Source organism: Scleropages formosus, chromosome 18 (genome assembly GCF_900964775.1).
Source record: "Scleropages formosus chromosome 18, fSclFor1.1, whole genome shotgun sequence".
Taxonomy (NCBI): Eukaryota; Metazoa; Chordata; class Actinopteri; order Osteoglossiformes; family Osteoglossidae; genus Scleropages; species Scleropages formosus.
This window is the reverse complement of record NC_041823.1, coordinates 19,162,638-19,181,488: the sequence shown is the minus strand read 5'-3', so window position 1 is coordinate 19,181,488 and position 18,851 is coordinate 19,162,638. Positions and strand designations below refer to the sequence as shown.

General features: G+C 44.2%; 2 protein-coding genes across 4 annotated transcripts; both read left to right on the top strand.

Moving 5' to 3' along the window:
* Positions 1-1,691: 1,691 nt before the first annotated feature.
* arhgef5 (Rho guanine nucleotide exchange factor (GEF) 5) lies at positions 1,692-14,479 on the top strand. 3 transcript variants are annotated; one of them, XM_018735523.1, is made up of 15 exons: positions 1,692-2,176; positions 2,954-6,796; positions 7,300-7,345; positions 8,508-8,560; positions 9,059-9,405; positions 9,888-10,048; positions 10,286-10,438; positions 10,822-10,951; positions 11,063-11,137; positions 11,285-11,374; positions 11,557-11,699; positions 11,890-12,036; positions 12,253-12,323; positions 12,425-12,529; positions 12,724-14,479. In XM_018735523.1, the coding sequence occupies exons 2-15, from the start codon at positions 2,974-2,976 to the stop codon at positions 12,864-12,866; spliced, it is 5,487 nt and encodes a 1,828-aa protein (XP_018591039.1). In that variant the 5' UTR covers positions 1,692-2,176; positions 2,954-2,973; the 3' UTR covers positions 12,867-14,479. The 3 variants fall into 3 exon arrangements, with proteins under 3 accessions (XP_018591039.1, XP_018591057.1, XP_018591049.1); XM_018735541.1 differs by lacking the exons at positions 11,557-11,699; positions 12,425-12,529; positions 12,724-14,479; XM_018735533.1 differs by lacking the exons at positions 11,557-11,699; positions 12,425-12,529; positions 12,724-14,479 and having other exon boundaries at positions 11,890-12,315.
* A 445-nt stretch (positions 14,480-14,924) lies between these two features.
* Positions 14,925-17,172, top strand: LOC108924838 (gamma-aminobutyric acid receptor-associated protein-like 1). Its single transcript, XM_018736449.1, has 5 exons — positions 14,925-15,113; positions 15,848-15,937; positions 16,143-16,221; positions 16,478-16,596; positions 16,696-17,172. Exons 2-5 carry the CDS (start codon positions 15,848-15,850, stop codon positions 16,759-16,761), a joined length of 354 nt encoding a protein of 117 aa, XP_018591965.1. The 5' UTR covers positions 14,925-15,113; the 3' UTR covers positions 16,762-17,172.
* The last annotated feature ends 1,679 nt before the right edge of the window (positions 17,173-18,851 follow it).

Sequence of the window (18,851 nt, the reverse complement as noted above, 5' to 3'; positions counted from 1 at the left end):
TAAAAATGACCCGGCTGTACAAATGAGTAAAAAACTGTAAGCAGCTTAACATTGTAAGTCACTTTGAAGAAAAGCATCAGCTAAATGAAAAAAATGTAATAATAATGAACTCATGGATAACTGCTTATCGTAATAAAGAGTTGCAATGATCAGGAGCCTATTATGGAATCATAGAGGATAAGGCAGAGTACTGCCAGTCTTTATATACTCATTCACTCGTACGGAGATTCTAAGGGCTACTCGATATCAGCTGAAACACGGGTTTAGATTGTGGGAGGAAACCAGAGCACCCAGAGGAAACCCATAGGGAGAACATGCAAACTCTGCACAATCCGAACTGGATTCAAATTCACTTTTGAGTCCACAGTTCAGGCACTGTAGGGCACCTGAAGTGTCCACTGTCGTAGTTGTGCCACCCTCATGATAACAAGAAAAGTTTATATCACACTATAGAAATTATGGCATCTTGTTATTATTAAATCTTTCCATTTCCACAATCAGTTCTGCAGATGAGTGTTATAGCAAATACCAAAATAGTATTTAGGAAACATGCAGGGTATCCTGCTGTGTTTAGACCTTTTGCAATGTAAGTGAGCTAATAATACAGTTCTGTTTTGTAAATACAATAATACATATAATGAATATGTGTTAAAAACTTTGCAGAGGGCAGTTGCTGAAAGACCAATGCGAATGGCTGTCCTGTATGTACTTTTGAATCTAGCCCTGCTACATTCAGAATGTACCTGTTGCTGTGCAAAAATATTACAAACAAAGAAAGGCGGTAGTAAACAGTTATTTTTAGACATGAACGATCATCTCGTTCATCTCTTATCAGAATCAGAACGAGCTTTATTGCCAAGTATGTTCACACATACAAGGAATTTGTCTTGGTGACAGAAACTTCCACAGCACAGACAGAATGAGAGTGACAAGACAGATGAGAAGATAGAATATGTGAATGAAGGATAAAAAAATATATAAAAAAATATAAAGTACACAATATACAAAAATAGTCACTAGGTATTGTATGTATGTACAGGTATGTTCTATACAAATGCAAGGGAATGTGAATAAGACATATGATGTGATAAACAGATATAAATATGAATAGCGTTGTGTATTGCACTGATTTACTCTCTAGGGGGGATTTAGCTGTTCATGAGGTAGATGGCCTAAGGAAAGAAACTTTTCTTGTGCCTGGCTGTCCTGGTGCTCAGTGCTCTGTAGCGCCGGCCAGATGGCAATGGTTCGAAGAGGAAGTGGCCTGGATGTGAGGGGTCTAGAATGATTTTGCTAGCCCTTTTACTGACCCTGGACGAGTGCAGTTCTTGGAGAGCTCGGGGGGTGTGCCGATGATTCTTCCAGCAGTCCGAACTATACTTATTATGACCCTTGGTGGTGTAGTGCTGGAGGGATGAAGAATAAGAATGTCTGTGCTGGGCAGTGTTATGTACAGAAATGTAACTGTACAATTAAAAATGTCCCAGGTCTTGATTAGATCATTCAGGTTTCCTTGAAGACTCGGTTAAGCTTTGCTTTCCCAGCACTCCTTCCAGAAGGCTAAAAACTTTCCCTTCCCCCACCGCATGACAGACTTTACCTGCCTTGGTGTCGACACACCTGGCTCCCTGGATCCACCAATCACAAAGAGAAACACCCAGGAGACACACTTCCTGTCTTCGCAATGGAGCTTCAAGGAGAGGAGGAATGAAAGATTGCAAATCGCCACTTGGCCCTAAATATTTATGACGTTTAACGAAAACTGAGCGAGAGGCCTCACATTTCGCGTCGAAATTTTGTGAACCGTGGTAGATTTCGCTGTGTTTTTTTGCACAGTCTCTGGAAGGCAGGACGAGAGGTAAAGAAAGGTGAAGATAAGTGTCAATCTGTTCAGACTTGTTTGGGAATTTGAGAAAGGAGGGAGGAGGGGAGAAGGAATAAGTACGTGAGGAAAGGTGGAGAGTTCTGGCGTAAGCATTTATTTTCAGAAGACAGTGCAAATGATAAGGAAAGGCAGATTTAGTTAAACTTTAAAAAAAAATGATCTCACAGAAAACAGAATGATTTCAGTGTCGGAACGGAGAAAAATGGGATCCTGCCGTATTGCGCAATTTTAAGCAGTCTGTCTATGCGGCATTTGGAATAAGGAAAGCGACATCTAACATATCTAGCTGTGGTAAGTCTTGAGAGTTTTTTCATTATGTTTGTTAAGATGTCCTCAGTTTTTCACTGTTTAGTAAGTGTTTATATACTACAATATTTATATGACCCTCCATTATTGCTAAGTCTTCCTACAGTTTGCGTTCTCAAGTGTGTAACGTGTTGGTGTGCATACACTAAAGTCAGCAGCAAAACAGAATCCGTGCTTTCCAACTTAAAAGCTGAATGTGTCTCCTCCTTATAAACTGGTCTTTGAAATTTATAACTTTTACACTACTGAATTATTTCACAATACACTGATCAGTGCATAAATTATGGTGAAATATAGATTTTCATAATGTAGCTTATGCAGTAGTGACACTGGTTACTGTCAGTCTTCAACAATATTTGCTTTTATAGTTATCCAGATTATTTGGCCCAGTAATATGACCTATTGTATGTTGCTTTGAAAAAAAAAATCAGCAAACGCAATAATTATTCCTTATAATAGAAATAGAGCAGAAAGGAGCCTATTAGTGCTTAAGGAGATTGACTTGTAAGAACTAGGTTTCTGGTTCAAATCCCAGAACTGGCCTTATTCTTTACTTCTGAGCAAGATATTGAACTCGATTTCCTTCAATAAAAATTTCACTATATGAATGGATACATAACGTTATTATAATTATTAACAGTACACTTTGCAATACCCAGAGAATTTTGCAAAAATATGACAAGAATTCACTATACAAAGAAACTATTAATGCAGTTTCCTTTGTGAGTGTGGTTTTATAAATCTTTTTTTTTTTCCTCATAGAGTCTAAAAAGAATGTTGCCATGGCAACCAAACGCTTCAGCTGGATGTTCTTCAGTTCCTTACAACCCTCCAGTCAGAATCCACCTGAGAGCCACCGTCAATGCAGGGATCGTAGTGGGCGAGAACCCAGCCCTCGAAGTGAGACTGAAGTGCGAGAGGACAGAGAGAGGGAGAGAGACAGAGAGGGGGACTGGAGCAGACAGCGAGAGATGCAAAGAATGAAGGATAGAAAGAGGGAGAAAGAAAGAGAAATTGGGCAAAGCTATAGAGAGGAGAGGGATTGCTTGAAAATACCGCAACAAAGGGAGAAAAGGTATGCGAAGTCAGAAAAAGAGCCATTGAGGGAAGGGGCCTTATCAGTATGGAAAGAGAGGTGGCGTGAAGTGGGTACAACAAGCAGGGAAAGAGAAGACGGAAAAAGGACGAGAAAAGTTACTGCCAGAGAAGCAGAAGTAGGAAGGAGATACGTTGAGCGACCAAGGGGAGCAGAAAGGGAAGACTTTGAAAGAGTCAATGAAAGGGATACTCTAAGATACCAGAAAAGAGATGAATTAAAAGATGCACATAGATACAGAGAGAATGACAGACAGAGGGACTGGGAGAGAGATGGGTTGAGGGAAGAATATAGAAGCAATGGAAGGAGACTTAGAGAACGAGAGAGAGATTGCGACCAACGGAGGGAAAGAGGGAGTGAATTCAGCCCTAGGTACAGAAAAAGGGATGAACGGGTGGAAAACGAGCAAAGGAGTGAAAGAGAGAGGGTCAGAGACAGGGAGAGAGAAAGAGTAAGACAGCTGGAAAGAGAGTCTGCGTATAATACAAACGAGGGAAAGAGACTCGTTGAAAGGGAAAGGGAACATGTTTCAGACAGGGAAGGATGGGAAAGGAAGCAAGAAGGGCAGAGGGACACGAAAAGTGAGGGGGATAGTGAAGGAGAGACACAGAGAGAGAGGGTCTTTGAAAAGCAGAGTCTGAAAAAAAAACACAGCAGAAGCGAGGGGGACAATGAGGTTGAGATGATAAGAGAGAGACTCAGAGAGAGTGACCGACTGAGAGAGAATAAAGAGGAAAGAAAGGGGGACAGGTATACGGATAGGTACAGGCCAAAAGTTACTGAGGACAGAGCGAGGGAGAGATACAGAGAGCGAGAGGAGGTAAGAGACAGTGAGAGATACAGAGACAGACATGAAATGAGAGAAAGGGACCAGGAGACATACAAAGAAAAACATAGACGTAGGAAGGAGTGGAGAGAGCCAGAGACGGGGAGAGAAGGACCAAATTCACAGGCAACAAGTGAGAGACTGAAACACAGAGAGGAAGCTGATGTCAGGGAGCGAAAAAAACATAAAGAGGAAAGAGAGAGATGCCAACTTCGGGAAAGATGCAGAGAAGAACGTCCAAAAAGTCCGAGGGGCATAGAAACAGAAAACAAAGAGGAGATAGGCACTGACATCAGAGGTGGAGTCCAGAGTTACAATCATGTATACAGTGAGCCAGAAGAAAGAGGAGGGAAACACAGGACTGGGGAGAATGCCGAGGAGACAGAGAGCTCAGTACGGAGTGACGTAGAGAGGAAGAAGGGGAGGAGGGTAGAGAGCAGCAGGGGAAGGAAAGCAGAGGGGGAGAGGAAACAGCGGAGGGAGTGGACAGAAGATATAGAGAGTGAGAGGGTAGAGAGACTAAGACACAAGAGGATGTGGATAGAACCTTGGAAGACAGAGAGAAGGGAGGAAGCCTCAGAGGGGCAAGAGGAGACATGCCCCGAAAGAGAAGGAGCTATAGACCAACTGAGCGATAGGTATGCAGAAAAGGACTTAAATGAAGGTCGTGCAACAGGGCTGAGACGAGAGGACATATTTATGGAACGGGGGGAGAATCGAGAAACAGGTCAAGGAGAAGGAGACACAGCAAGAGACAAAGACGATGAGGATGAAGATGACAAATGGCTGAACAGAGAATTTTATGAAGACCGAGACATGGAGTCTGAGAACAGCGAGGAAAGCGAAAGAAGCTGGCAAGAAGATGAAGACGGTTCTGTGGAGAGGGATGATGAGATGGATAGCACAGATGAGAATGAGAGTGAGGAGAAGGCAGGTGATAAACTCAGGCCCTCCGAGAGTGATACAGAAAGCACTATGCAGGAAGAGGAAGAGGAAAGAAAGTTGTCCATTGAGGACGGCTTTGTAACAGTCTCCAGCGGAGGTGAGGAAGAACAGGAAGAAAAGTTTGATGACTGCAAAGAATTTTGGGAGAGCGAGGGTCCCAATGAAGATGTGCAACCTGCTGAAGGCAAGAGTATGGGACAGATGGAGGCTGGTGGAGAGGAGGTGGGATATGAACATCATGAAGAGAAGGACTTATGTGAGACATACAGTGAGCAAGAGAGGAACAGGGAGAATGACAGCCCCTCTGAGGGAGAACAAGAATGCATTGAAAGAAGAAATTTGGAAGAGGGTGTAGATGTGAAGACAGATATAGTGGAAGAAGAGACAGAGAGGGAAGTTGTGCTGGATACAGAGGGAGATGAGAACGAGAGACAAGATCCAAAAGTCACTCTCTTCTGTGTGATTGGACAGACACTGCCTAGGTCACGTACTCAGGGAGGTCCTCCGGATCAAAAAGAGATGGAAGAAAGCAGTGAGAAAGAAGAAGAAAGCGGCACCGAAATAAAGGAATCAAATACAGAGCAAGAAGAGAAGGAGAAAGACATGGGTGACTCACCTGTCTATAACATGGAGCACAGTGATGATAGCTCTGGAATTCATATTTGCGATATTGCACCTAAAGAGACTGATCAGTATTCAGAAAAGGATGGAAGTAATACATATTCTGAAAACGCAGACACGGAAGCCAGAGGGAATATTACGACTGGAAAAAGTGAAACAGAAACTGAAAGTTTATGTAAAAACCAACATGAAGCAATCAGGGAGACTGAGCCTTATTTGGAAACAGCATCCGAAGCTGGCAAAGAGATTGAGCATGAAGTCACGCTTACGGGAGACAGGAAGACACGCACAGAGTCGTATTCAACAGAAGATCGGAGTCATGCAGGGCTGGATGCGTTGACCAGAGTGGAAGAACAATGTAAGGAAGAACCTTGCCCTGAACTAAAGCCTGCAGGGGATGTTGGGACTGAAATTGCAGGCTCCTCTGAGGATCACGCTTTGGAGCAAATGGAATTACAGAAAAGCGGGGAACTGTATTTGGAGGTGCAGCAACAGATGGATGCATGGCCTACCCAAGACTCCTTTAACAGTAATGCGAAAGAGTTGTCTCCCGCCGTAACGAACCAGGAAGTTCCAGAACCTGGGATGCACACAGACGTGCTGACTGACACCAACAACGGTGACCAGGAGTCTCCAGAAGCCCAAGGAAATACAGGGAGAGATACCGACACAGTGGAAAGTGAAAGAGAGGAAAAGACGCAAGGGCTATGTGAGAGACCAGCACACGTGGAGTCATACCCAAACCCTTGCATAATTATAGAGACAGAGGGGCAGACGGGTGCAGGTAGAGACCCGGAGACAACGGCAAGAGAAAGCGATACAGGCGCGCAGGCTTACCAGGATGATTACCCTTTGACAAAAACACAGCTCTCCAAATCTAACAGTTGCCCTAGCCCTGTCCACAGCCCCAGCAAGGACCATGTTAATGTCAGCCTTGAAGACAAGGAAGGGGGAAGGACGGTGACAGAGAGAGGAGCGACAGAATGCACCAGCAGTTTTCGAGACCTGGGAAAGGAGGTACGGAGCAGGAGGAGGGGGTTCCGTAAGACGGAGAAGAGTGGAGATGTGGAGGAAGGTGTAGGACGAGATCGGAGGACTAGAATTTTCAGCATATCAGGTAAGAAAGAGTACAATGAACAAATAGTAAGATATGTTATTCTACAGAGCAATGCTGGTTGGCTAGTGTAGTCTGAGGAGGCCTGTTTAGTAATTTAAAAAAAAAAAAATCCTGTATGCAGCTACTCTTGTAATGTGCGCTGGTTTATACTGTGGTATGTGACAAATTGTTCTCAAGACTCACGTCTGCATCCGGATCTCTCCTGTTGGCCTAATACACCTTTCGCATTGTTCTCGGAGACGTACGTCGCTTCGGAGAAAAGTGTCCGCTAATGAATTAATGTAAATGTTAAATGTAAGTGATTCAAAACTTAATGTATTTCACATGTTAGGTTTGGGTTTCAAATTACTTTCATGGTAAACTCTGATCTTTCCACAGCTTATTTTAGATGGTATCAGGTCAGGTTTTGTTAATCCAAAAACGGAGCGAAAACAGAGGTCGTGAAAATAGTCTAATCCGGGGTATGGACACACTGTGGTGTCACGCTGTGTCCTGTTTTCCAGATGACGATGACGAACTCAGTTACAGCTGGAGCGAATCGGAGCTCAGGTAAGACCATGTTTACTGAACAGATGGTCCTCTGATTAGATAGCAGGGAAACTGCTGTTCTGAGCTTTCAAAGGCTCCCAGGCTGCACTTGAAAAATTCAATGTAAAGATCATTTAAACTCACAAGGGACTTCAATAACAACAGCCTAAAGAGTTCAAAAATAAGTCCCTCGCTTGCATTTCTGTATTCAAATGTGAGGCCTTTTGCATTTATAAATAGATTGCTAATCACTATGGCATATATAAATAGAAACAGTATAGCAGTTCAGGATGATTGCCAGATTATTTGCATCATAAGGTCATTTGAATGCTACCAACAATATAATAAAGTACACTGATACATCCATCGCCAACAACCCCTTGTCCCAAGTGGGGTTACGGCAAACTGGAGCCTAACCCGGCAACACAAGGTGCAAGGCTGGAGGGGGAGGGGACACACCCCAGATGGGACGCCAGTCCATTGCAAGGCACCCCAAGCGGGGCTTGGACCCCAGACCCACCACACAGCGGGCATCAGTTGAATCCACCACTACACCACGCTCTCCGTCCCTGAGACGTTAAATATTGAAAACTGTTTAAACTAGTGGCAAAGTGATTAAGAACATAGACTTTTCATTTGGGGGTGTGTGGTGGTGCAGTGGGTTTGGCCGGGTCCTGATCTCTGGTGGGCCTGGAGTTCGAGTCCTGCCTGGGGTGCCTTGCGATGGACTGACGTCCCGTCCTGGGTGCGTCCCCTCCCCCTCCAGCCTTGCATCCTGTGTTGCTGGGTTGGGCTCCGGCTCGCCGCAACCCCTCTTGGGACAAGGGGGTGTGGATGATGGATGGGTGGATGGACTTTTCATTTGAAGTCTGCCAGTTTTCAGGAACGGTGATGTTGCTGCACCTTTGAGATGGCACTTTTATTGCTCCAGTGAAATATTCAGTTTTACAAATGGATAAAATGAAACTTGTGGACGTTAAGTATTGTTCTGATTGTTTTGGTTTCACGACTCCCACAGTCAACACAATAACAAATATTGGTAGAGTATTGGGAAATGCTACCTTGTTTTTAATGCTGTTATACATCTGTCAGAGGTCTACATTGTGAAATACAGTGGAAAACTAGTTTACTTACTGGAATTAAATGTCCCTTTTTTCCCTGTGCCGCCATATCTCCCATCAAGAAAACTAACAGAGACCATTCAAAGATCGAAGAAGAGGAACTCAAAGTTTTACAGTGAGGAACCCAACTTCACATTTTTGCACTAATCCTTTGCACTATGTGGTTTGAATCAACACATTTTTTTTTGAACATTAAACATTACATACCTTGCTATTCCCCACTATATTTTTAGTAGCTTACAGATAAACACCGCAGTTTAAAGAAGCATTCAAAAGCAACGAGGCCAAATAGTGGCAGTTGTATTAGTCTTTGCTCAGTATGCTGTTACAAAAAACATGTCAAAGTGGCAGTTAGTCTCTAACCACACAATTATAAAATATTGAGACTTGTGAAAACTTGAGAATGTAGCCCAGTTGTGCTCCAAATAACAAAAAAAAAAACAGCAACCTTTGTATTAGTTTCAAGCCTCAGGGGTTTGCGACAGGCTTCTACAGGCCTCTGCATTTCCTAACCTGTAGAAAAAGCCCTGGGTCAACTGATGATTCACATAAATACAATATAAATAGGTAAGAGCTGAAGAATGAAGTCCTGATTTCCCCCTTTTCTTCCCAGACTCGCAGCTCTACCAACAGTACAGCGAGGTGGTTCAGAACCAGGAGATTCTGCGCCAGTGTCGCTCCGACACGCTGTCCTCCGGCTCGCCACTCCCTTCGCCCCCACCAGCTCGTCGTCCTCTGCCACCCCTTCCTGCCATCCCCCACCCTAACTCCTTGATCCATTCCAACTCCTTAAGCAACATCAGCACCCTCTCAGCACCTGTCGGCTCCTCTTTGCGACCCCCTTCTCCGCGACTCTCAATCTCCCTTTCCCAGTCCCCCACTCTCTGGCAGGATCTTCCAGGGGTCAGGAACAGCAGAGAACTGAGTGAGCTGAATGAAGACCAGAGACGTTTACAGGAGGTAGTCTTCATCTACCATGTTGCGATCCAAGGATACATGTCAGTGGCGTGTAGCATGTGGCATGTGGTCCCTAACATTTCCTGGGCAGTAGGTTCAGATGTGGATTTCATCTCATTGGATGGGTTTCTTCCTACCACAATCCAAAGACATGTATTTTAGGTGAATTGGTGACTTTAAAATGCCCACAGTGTGCTTATGTGAGCGAACGATTGGCATGCGATGGGATGGTATCCTGTCCATGGCATACACTGCCCCCTGCCCTGCCTTTTTGAATAGGCTCAGGACCACTGTATCCCTGCATTGAACAAGCGGTTAGTGACAATGAATGGCTAAAATGTCCAAATTTAATATGGAAAAAAAATGATCTGAAGTTAAATTCTTTTGTTAGAGCGAATTGGATTAATTTATAGTCTTGAAATTAGATTACATTTAAATTTATTATATATTAAATATGTGTTTTATCCACATTCTTTGTATTCAAGGTGAGGTTTGAAGTTGTGACTTCAGAAGCATCCTACTGTAAAAGTTTAGACATTGTGGTTGGCCACTTTCTCAAGTCAAAGCAGTTAGGAGCACTGCTGACAGCACAGGACAAGACGTGGCTCTTTTCCAGGCTTGTAGATGTCCGAGCTGTTAGTCACAGGTGAGAATACTGCAATTCCCATGACTTTTTGCTGTTTTTCTATTCCGTATCTGCATCTTAATGTGGAAAAATTGCCAGATGAATTCTTACTTCTGCTATTTTTAAAGACACTTAAAACATTTTTCGGTCAACTTATTGTGACATGGAAAGGAAATGTAACTCTGGTGTCAGATACGGAAGCAGTAAGAATATAGGCAGATGATCTTATTGAAATGTCTTCTTTTTGTTGTTTCTCAGTTTCCTGTTGAAGCTGGAGGAGCAGGTGGAGAAAGACATAATGCACTTCACCGTATGTGACATCATCATGCATTACTGCCCTCGATTCCGTTCGGTCTACGTGCCTTACTTGACCAATCAATCATACCAGGACAAGACGTACCAAAGACTTATGTAAGATTGCTGACACATTTCAGCTGAGAGAACTTCTTGTATTTGACTTCTGCGTTTAATACGGTCTCATCTGCAGTTTATTTTAAGTCTTGTTTGTATGTCACACCAACCTGCTCTTCCTTTCAAAAGATTGTTATTGGATTCAGCTGTAGCATCATTTCAGCCAATCGCTTTAATAATTACTTTGTCCAGTGTTGATTTATTAAAGCGTAACACCAGCAGAGTTATATCTGCGCTGAGAGCAATTTATGTTGTTACTATGTGTGCAAATTTAAATCGACCTCAGAGTTCATTTAACTTTAGCAGAGGTCATTAACACTGCTTGCATACGGTGTACAGTATACAGCCAGTCAGCGTGCGTGTGTCCTCTCCTTGTGTCTCAGGGCAGAGTGTCCAGGGTTCCGGCGTGTGGTGGAGAACCTGGAGCGCAATCCAGTGTGCCAACGTCTACCTCTCCGCTCTTTCCTTGTCCTCCCTTTTCAGAGGATCACACGGCTCAAACTTCTTGTGCAGGTCCTTATCACTCCTGTCCTTGTCCTAAGGTCATGTCTCATTGCACCTCTGCGTCTTGTTAGCGAGAAAACTGTGGCTCGTTGATTCTGAGAACTTCTGCTTTGCTTTCAGAACATTGTGAAGAGAACAGCCCCAAACACAATGGAGGATGCCCAGGCCATCAAGGCCCTCAAATTGCTGGAGAAGGTCTGCCGTCAGTCTTTCTTTGTCCTCTCAGTCCGTGTTCAAATACAGGAGACAGAATTTGCATTAAAAATGTGGATAAAATACCCAACAATGTTACTGCCGACTTCCTCTGGTCTCGCCTTTAATGAAGCATATCATCTCTTTTAGATCATTCAAGAAAGCAATGACAGCATCACCCAGATGAAAAGCATCGAGTCTTTGGTCTCACTGAGTTCCAAAGTGGACTTTGAGTGCAGGGTAAAAATCATCTTCATGTCCAGTCATTTCGTTGCTATGTGTGTCACACGTATTGGGCAGCTGTTGAAGGTCGGCTGAGCAAACCTTCATAAAACGATCACAAGCGCAAACATGTGTGAGTCTTGTTCTACAAGGTGTCGCTGTCGCTGAGCAGAGCATATCTGGTGTCTCATTCTTTTCAGACGCTTCCTCTCATCAGCCAGTCCCGCAGGCTCGTGCGAGAAGGCGCCGTGGCAGAAATGCGTGACTTTGCTCTAAAGGAGACAGAGAGGAACATCTATATGCACCTTTTTAATGACTACCTGCTGCTTTCTCTCCAGAAAGAGTGGGTACATCAAGATGCCATTATATGTTCCGCAGTGCTCTCATCCTAGGATTGGATACGGCTCCAGTTACTTCATGCCTTGCATCAACGCTGAGCATGCTACTGCTGTACATGTTTATTCCTGTTCACCTCTGTTTCGTTGTGCTGGTCCTCCTAAGCTCTCTCTTCTCCTCTACTTCCCCACCATTAGAGGCGGCAGGTTCACCGTGATCAACTACGCCCCAACGACAGACATCCGGGTCGAGAACTGCCGCGTCAAACTGCACTCGCTGCAGAAGAACCTGTTCCGCCTCCACCTGTCACCACAGCGGGCCCTGCTGCTCTGCACAGAGTCACAGTATGGAGCTCCATTTCGCACCTGACCTTCATGCTCACTGGATAGCTCTCTTCTTAAAACAGCCTAAACAGCAGGCGTCTGTGTCAATATGAATGATAACATTGCCTGATCATTGTTCCGATGAAACGAGATGAAAAAATAATGTGATAACTCAGGTCTTTCGTAGAAGTTTCCAGTTGGTTTAATCACGTTCCCCGTGTTCACATTACCTGTCAGGAGTGATAAACTGCGGTGGATATCAGGTCTGTCCCGTCCTCATCCTGAGGTAGACTACTCAGCGGCTCAGGGTTTGTGTTTTTCTTCATTATTACACAAGAGATATTGTGGCGCTCAGAGAAGATGCACTGCACCGCTGATAGTACACGTAACCTCTGTCTTTTACCCTTAGATGTTGCTCAGGTTCAGTGCATCAAAGCATTTGTTGCCCAGCAACCAGATGAAATAACGCTGGAGAAAGCTGATGTCCTACTGGTGCACCAGCAGAGTAGTGATGGTAAGGCAGCAGGGCAGGCTAAAGTCCAGCAGATATGGAATACAGGTGAAAAGTGCCTTTGCGAAGGAGGCGTTCCACAAAATGATGTGGTGGAATTTCATGTTTCCTGCAGTAAAACCAATTCAGTGTTTGTGCTCAGCACCTGTTTGTATGAATTGGAAGTAATACCAGGATGTTTCTTTTCTGGCTCTCAGGCTGGGTTGAGGGAACAAGATTGTCGGACAGGCTAAGAGGCTGGGCCCCGGATTCACATTTGGAGACTATTGTCAGCGAAAGAGCAAGAAAGCGCAACCTGCTGGACACCCAGAAAATTACAAATGCTGCTGCAACTTATTAAGAAAGGTTTACCGCTGCAGTGTTTTGCGTCCGAAGGCAAGGCCGCCATCAGGCCATTGGAACCTGTTCGAACCAGTGGGACCCTCTTCCCGTTGGGGGTTCCGCACAGTGCTGGTCGAGGACATGGACGCACCAAAGGCAATTTTTTGTTCTCTATGCTTTCGAAAGCATTTGAACAATCTGGAATTCCTTGCTTTGAATGACAGAGCTATTTTTTTTTGCTCTATAAATACTTTTAACAATACCAGTCTCAGTGGCATCAGGGGATCGGAGCTTTTCCAAGTTAAAATTGATCAAATCCTACCTAAGGTTAAACGTGATCTGAGATAGACTCAATAGCCTTGCAATATTATCCATAGAATGGGTTCCGGATGAAACAAAAAACTTAGACTTTGGCAAAATTTTAAAAAAAGTTTGCAGGACAGAAAGCAAGGATTTCTCTACAGCTATAATTTTGTTGATTAACATGTTTGTGTCAAATATAAGCTAATAATATTATATTGTTTTGTTTTTAAAACAGCGTAATAGCATATATTCCTGGTACCTAATTTGATTTAATCTTATGTCCAAGAGACCCAACCAAGATAGTCTAAACTGGGCCCTGTAATTACAAACGCCAGGCTAAATACTAAAAAAAAAATACATCCAGTTAAATAATTCCGTTTAAGACAAACTGGATGAAAAAAATCACTACATGTTATATTTTGACTTTCTGGAGTGTACTATTTAAAACAGACACTCTAGTATCATTAGACATTAAAATATACTGACAGGTAGAGGGAAAATGTGCTATTTTGAAATTAAATGTGTTTGCAGACTGAGATACATAACATCGTGATTAAATAATACAGATATTGCCAAAACTAAAGGTTTTATGGTTCAGCAGGAATTTATTATTGGTGGATTTTCTTAGTTATCATTTTTAAGAATGATATAAACAGAGTAGTTGATGGGATATTGAGAGAAACGTGTAACTGACAAAGAAAGGCTCTGTGGAAACACAAAGCATGCGACTGTCAAAAGGATTAGTTTTAGTCCTTTTCCTTGTGGACCTTGCTCTCCAATTCCCCATCTGCAGTTATCATATGTAGTCCTGTTTGGATGTCAAATCATGTATGTATGTACATATCATTGCTGGGCAAGTAATGAAATTATTATGTTAATATACCAGTTGAGGTCGTGGTGGCGGTGGTTTGGGAAATGAAGAGGCTTGGGTTTGGCTTCTTTCGTGTCTGAACAAAGTGTCAAACCTGGGGACTCTTATTAGATGTACATAGGGGTCAACAGTGACAGTTCTTTGTCTTTAAACATTCATTTCAGCCAGTTTGAATACATTCTTCATGTGAAATAAAACATGGTTTTAGTCTTTGTTTTGTTTCCATCAATCTCAATAAAGTGCATTCGAATTAAGTGCAAACTTCAAGGAAAGGCTACTGGCATCATTTTCACTGTACATCCATCCATCCCTCAGAAAACGGGGTCCAACACACGTAATTCACATTTTTCCCATAATGCAACTAGTATTACAATAAACGAGTTTCCCGCTGAAACTTGCGGTAACGCGGCTCGATACATTATTTACCGTGAGAAATAACATTACTTTTTGTCAAAATTTTGCCAGGAGGCTCCTTTATTGCTGTTTAAGAGTTTTATTTCGCATGCAAGAATGCCCAAAATAAACGCGAAAAAGAGCGATTAGGAGCGACAGGAAATTCCTGCGCGGGTGTCATTCAACAGGCCCGAACGTGCGGAACGCTTCGAACGCTTGGCTCTCGAAGAGCAGCACAGAAAACATGTACAGTGCGGTCTTTTCCCCGAACCCGCCCACTCTCGTGCCCTCCTTTTTCATTGGTTCAAACATAGAGATTCGCGTGCGTCTTATGCAGAATTAAGGGCAAACACTGGCTGCTAGGGCTTTACAAGAGTGAAAAAAAACCCAATGGAAGCGTTGTCAACAAAAAAACCCCGCCTTATGCGCCACGGTATTGGTTAGAGATGGTTTCAGTCTATGAGCTCGTAGGTCATTGGCTAAAACACCTAAAGGGGCGGAGACCTGTTTGTTGTTGTTTCCACGAGAGAACTTGACAGTCGACATTTTAAAATCCGATTTTCGAAAAAGAAATATTTTGTCACTGGTATTATTTATTCAGAGTCTCTAAAGTCCCAGAACACTAACTGGAAGAAAGAATCAGATTTTTTGTTGTGTGATATTTTTCTTCATTCTTTATTTTTTGCAGAAGAGCAGAAGGTGAGTTGATCATGATGATGGTGCGAGACTCAGACTGTTAGCCGCACTGCTGTGTAGCTGATCGGATAGAGTATTTTGTCTGTTATAACCCACGGAATACCTGCACTTGATCGCATTCTGTTTTCTTTGTGTTTTGGACAAATAAAATGCTGGCTGTGTCGCTTTGTTGTAGAAAGTAAAGCGCCAACTGTGTGTTATCCGTTTCATCATTGAAAAGACGCGTCTTTTGTGTACCGAAATTCTCCCATTCACGATCACGCAATTATGGGAAATCTAATTAGGTATGTTAAAATGCTCCGCTTATTTAGAGCCAGTGTGAATGCCCGTGAACTGTAAATTGACTCTGTTTGCTGCAACCCTGCACGCAACTAGTGTTCTTCCACAGTGGAAACGACACCAACGTGCTTGATCCCAGGAGTAAGGAGGTCATCTCAGTTAATCAGTGACTGAACTCGCCTTTTTACCCTTTTCTCCAAAGATCCCAGTAATCAAACTATGAATGAAGACTCATTCTAGTTGTAGGATGATTCCTCAAATGCCTAAGCACTGAAATGCATGTCATACATCATCTGCAGTGTAAGTTTGGAGTCTACAAGCTGGGGGTGGTGGGGGGGGGGGGGGGGGTCTTCGAACCGCTTGGCTAAATCTGTGTGTAGCTACAGATTTGGATCAGTTCGCTCATGTGTGCAGAGTCTGGTCAGCCAAGTGTAACGCTCACCACCATTTCTCTCCAGATGGGAAGTCCGTATCAGCGCTCCGTGCCTCTGGAAGTGAGGAGAGCGGAAGGGGAGAGGGTCCGAGCCAAGCACCCTGACAAGATCCCGGTCAGTTTCCCTCTAACCTCGAGAGGGATCCGTCCCAAACACCTCAACCGGATGACACGGACGCAGGCTTCGCGTTGCAGCGACAGCCTCCGATCGCGCATGCGTCCTGTCAACATGAACCTCGCCTTGATTTCAGGTGGATGTCGGAGCTTGCCTCGCCACGCTTTGCTTAGCATTTTAAAGTTCAGTGTGCTTCTGTCATTAGATCATTGTGGAGAGGGCTCCCAGATCAAGAGCTCCAGATCTGGATAAGAAGAAGTATCTTGTCCCATCTGATCTGACAGGTTAGTTCAGACTCCCTCTGTTCACCCACTTCTTCCATTCATTGCTTCTTCTTACTGGTGCTGAACGTGTGACCGTTCGTTGGCGAAGAAATGCAAGTCAGCAAAACGGCTTGCGACGAGACTGTGCGTGAGTACTACGATTCTCTCACTCTTAGTCACGCAGGCTTAATACAGCTCCGGAAAGACAGCGGTTGTGTTTTTTTTTTTTTTTTCCGCGGAATCCGTCGCTGTCAGCACCTCTGCTTCTGGTTCACAGTGGGTCAGCTGTGCTTCCTGATCAGGCAGCGCGTGTCGGTGCGGCCAGAGGAGGCGCTCTTCTTTTTCGTGCACAACTCGCTGCCCCCATCCAGCTCCCCGCTATCTGTCATTTACGAGGTAATTAATCCCTTCGTTTTGCTCACATTCGCCAGACGCGCCCTTCTTCTTCTCCCTTTTCGCCCCGCTTAACACTTTCTCCGCGGCCTCGCCTTTCAGGAGCACCACGAAGAGGACCTTTTCCTATACATGACGTACAGCACCGAGAGCGTTTACGGAGCCTGAGGGGGGAGAGCGGAAGTCGGACCGAGGGGGCATCAAATGAGAAACACGAAACAGTACATTTTAACATTTCAACTTTGCTATCTCATTTTTATACACACCTCAGTTTTACAAAACATATAAAAAGACAAGTAATTAACGTTCTCATTTCATCGTGCCACCTCGCAACTTAATGCCGGAGCCGCGCGTGAAGAGTTTGGAAAAAATGGGAGCGATGCGGATGCTGACGAGACCAGACCAACACTAAAGAGAAGGAAGTTTGCGACTGTTGGCTCAAAGTGTTCAAGTGAAAAAGAGCGAACGTTGCGTCTCCTCATTCATCTCCCCCTCCCCGCAGGATTGCTATTTAATATAAAGTGTTTTTGTAAAATAATTTCAAAGGATTTTGCGCGAAATAAAGTATATGAAGTGAAATGGCTCTGACTGCTTATTTCACGTGCGTCATGTTTGAGCACGAAAAAAATGATGCAATTGAAAAAGAAGCCAAAAAAAAAAAAAAGCCAACAAGAAGCCTGCAGAGTTGTGGATTCCTGATCAGCTTATCAACTGCTCTTACCTGTAATTCTAGAACAATCCTTGCTCCGTTTACTTGCTGGTTTCTGAAGTTCTTGTCACAGTGGGTGTCCGTTCCAGTCCCGAATTTCCGTCTTGCCTGCGCTTGTCCGCCGTACCCCTGTCCAGGTCCCGTGTCTCAGAGCTGTTGAAGCCACGTTTCGGTGTGCTTCTCTTAACTCCGTGCGCTCATTCTCGCTGCGCGTGTGAATTTCACACCTCTACGTCCATATGAGGATGTTACAGTAACCACCAGGCGTGACAACATAACTGTGTGGATTTCAGGCCGTCTTTTTGCACCGTATTACTGTCCGAAGCCATGTTTCTGAGACATTCACTGATGATCATATTGGTAAAGAATTTATGTCACGTACATATACTTCGAGGGCGCGCGGTGGCGCAGTGGGTTGGACCGGGTCCTGCCCTCCGGTAGGTCTGGGGTTCGAGTCCCACTTGGGGTGCCTTGCGACGGACTGGTGTCCTGTCCTGGGTGCGTCCCCTCCCCCTCCGGCCTTACGCCCCGTGTTGCCGGGTAGGCTCCGGTTCCCCGCGACCCCGTATGGGACAAGTGGTTCCGACAATGTGTGTGTGTACTTTGAATGTGGTAACAACTTTCTTGTGTATAATATAAATCATAATAGGGCCTGAACAATGGTTTCAAAACCCTCAGACTATAGCTCTATCTTTATAGACATTCTGGTTTTTATACTGGTCATATCCACATAGCTTCCCTATCACCACAACAGAATGTCCAGGAGAGGTGAGCATCCACTAGTACTTGGGCCCCCAGGGGGTTTGTTTCTCTCTCCTTTGCAGTTGGGAGTTGTTTTGTTTTCCTCTCCATTGTTGCCAGTTGCCTTTCCATACAGTAGTTATATTTGTCTGTCGCTTCAGCGCCTGGTTATCTGCGTTGTACCATTTCCTCCTCTACTGTACCACTTCTTGGAACAATGTTCAGCGATCTGTGTGACCCTGGTGAGAAGAGCGTGCCATAAGATTAGACTGAATTAAATTAATTCGAATGAAAAATACCACACACACACACACACACACACACACACACACACTTTCTGAACCGCTTATCCCATACGGGGTCACGGGGAACCGGAGCCTAACCCAGTAACACAAGGCGTAAGGGACACACCCAGGATGGGACACCAGTCTGCCACAAGGCACCCCAAGCGGGACTTGAACCCCAGACCCACCGGAGAGCAGGACCCGGTTCAACCCATTGCGCCACCGCGCCCCCCTGTGAAAAATACCACTTTGAATTTAAATTTTATTTTACTTTTGTCAAACCTGTTGCAGTATGTTAATATTGTCCATGGGTCATAGAGTGGAAGAGAGAAGGGCAAATATTTAATAAATAATCTAAAGAGGAAGTATAGCCAAACCAAGAAAAAAAAATACGCAAAACAGCATACTCTTAAGAATTGGAATAAAAAAATTAGAAATTATTTTGGATATCCAGATTTTTGCTGTATTGCATTTCATCCTATCAAGTGAATTGCTTTTTCCCATTAAGCTTTGTGACTGTGAGT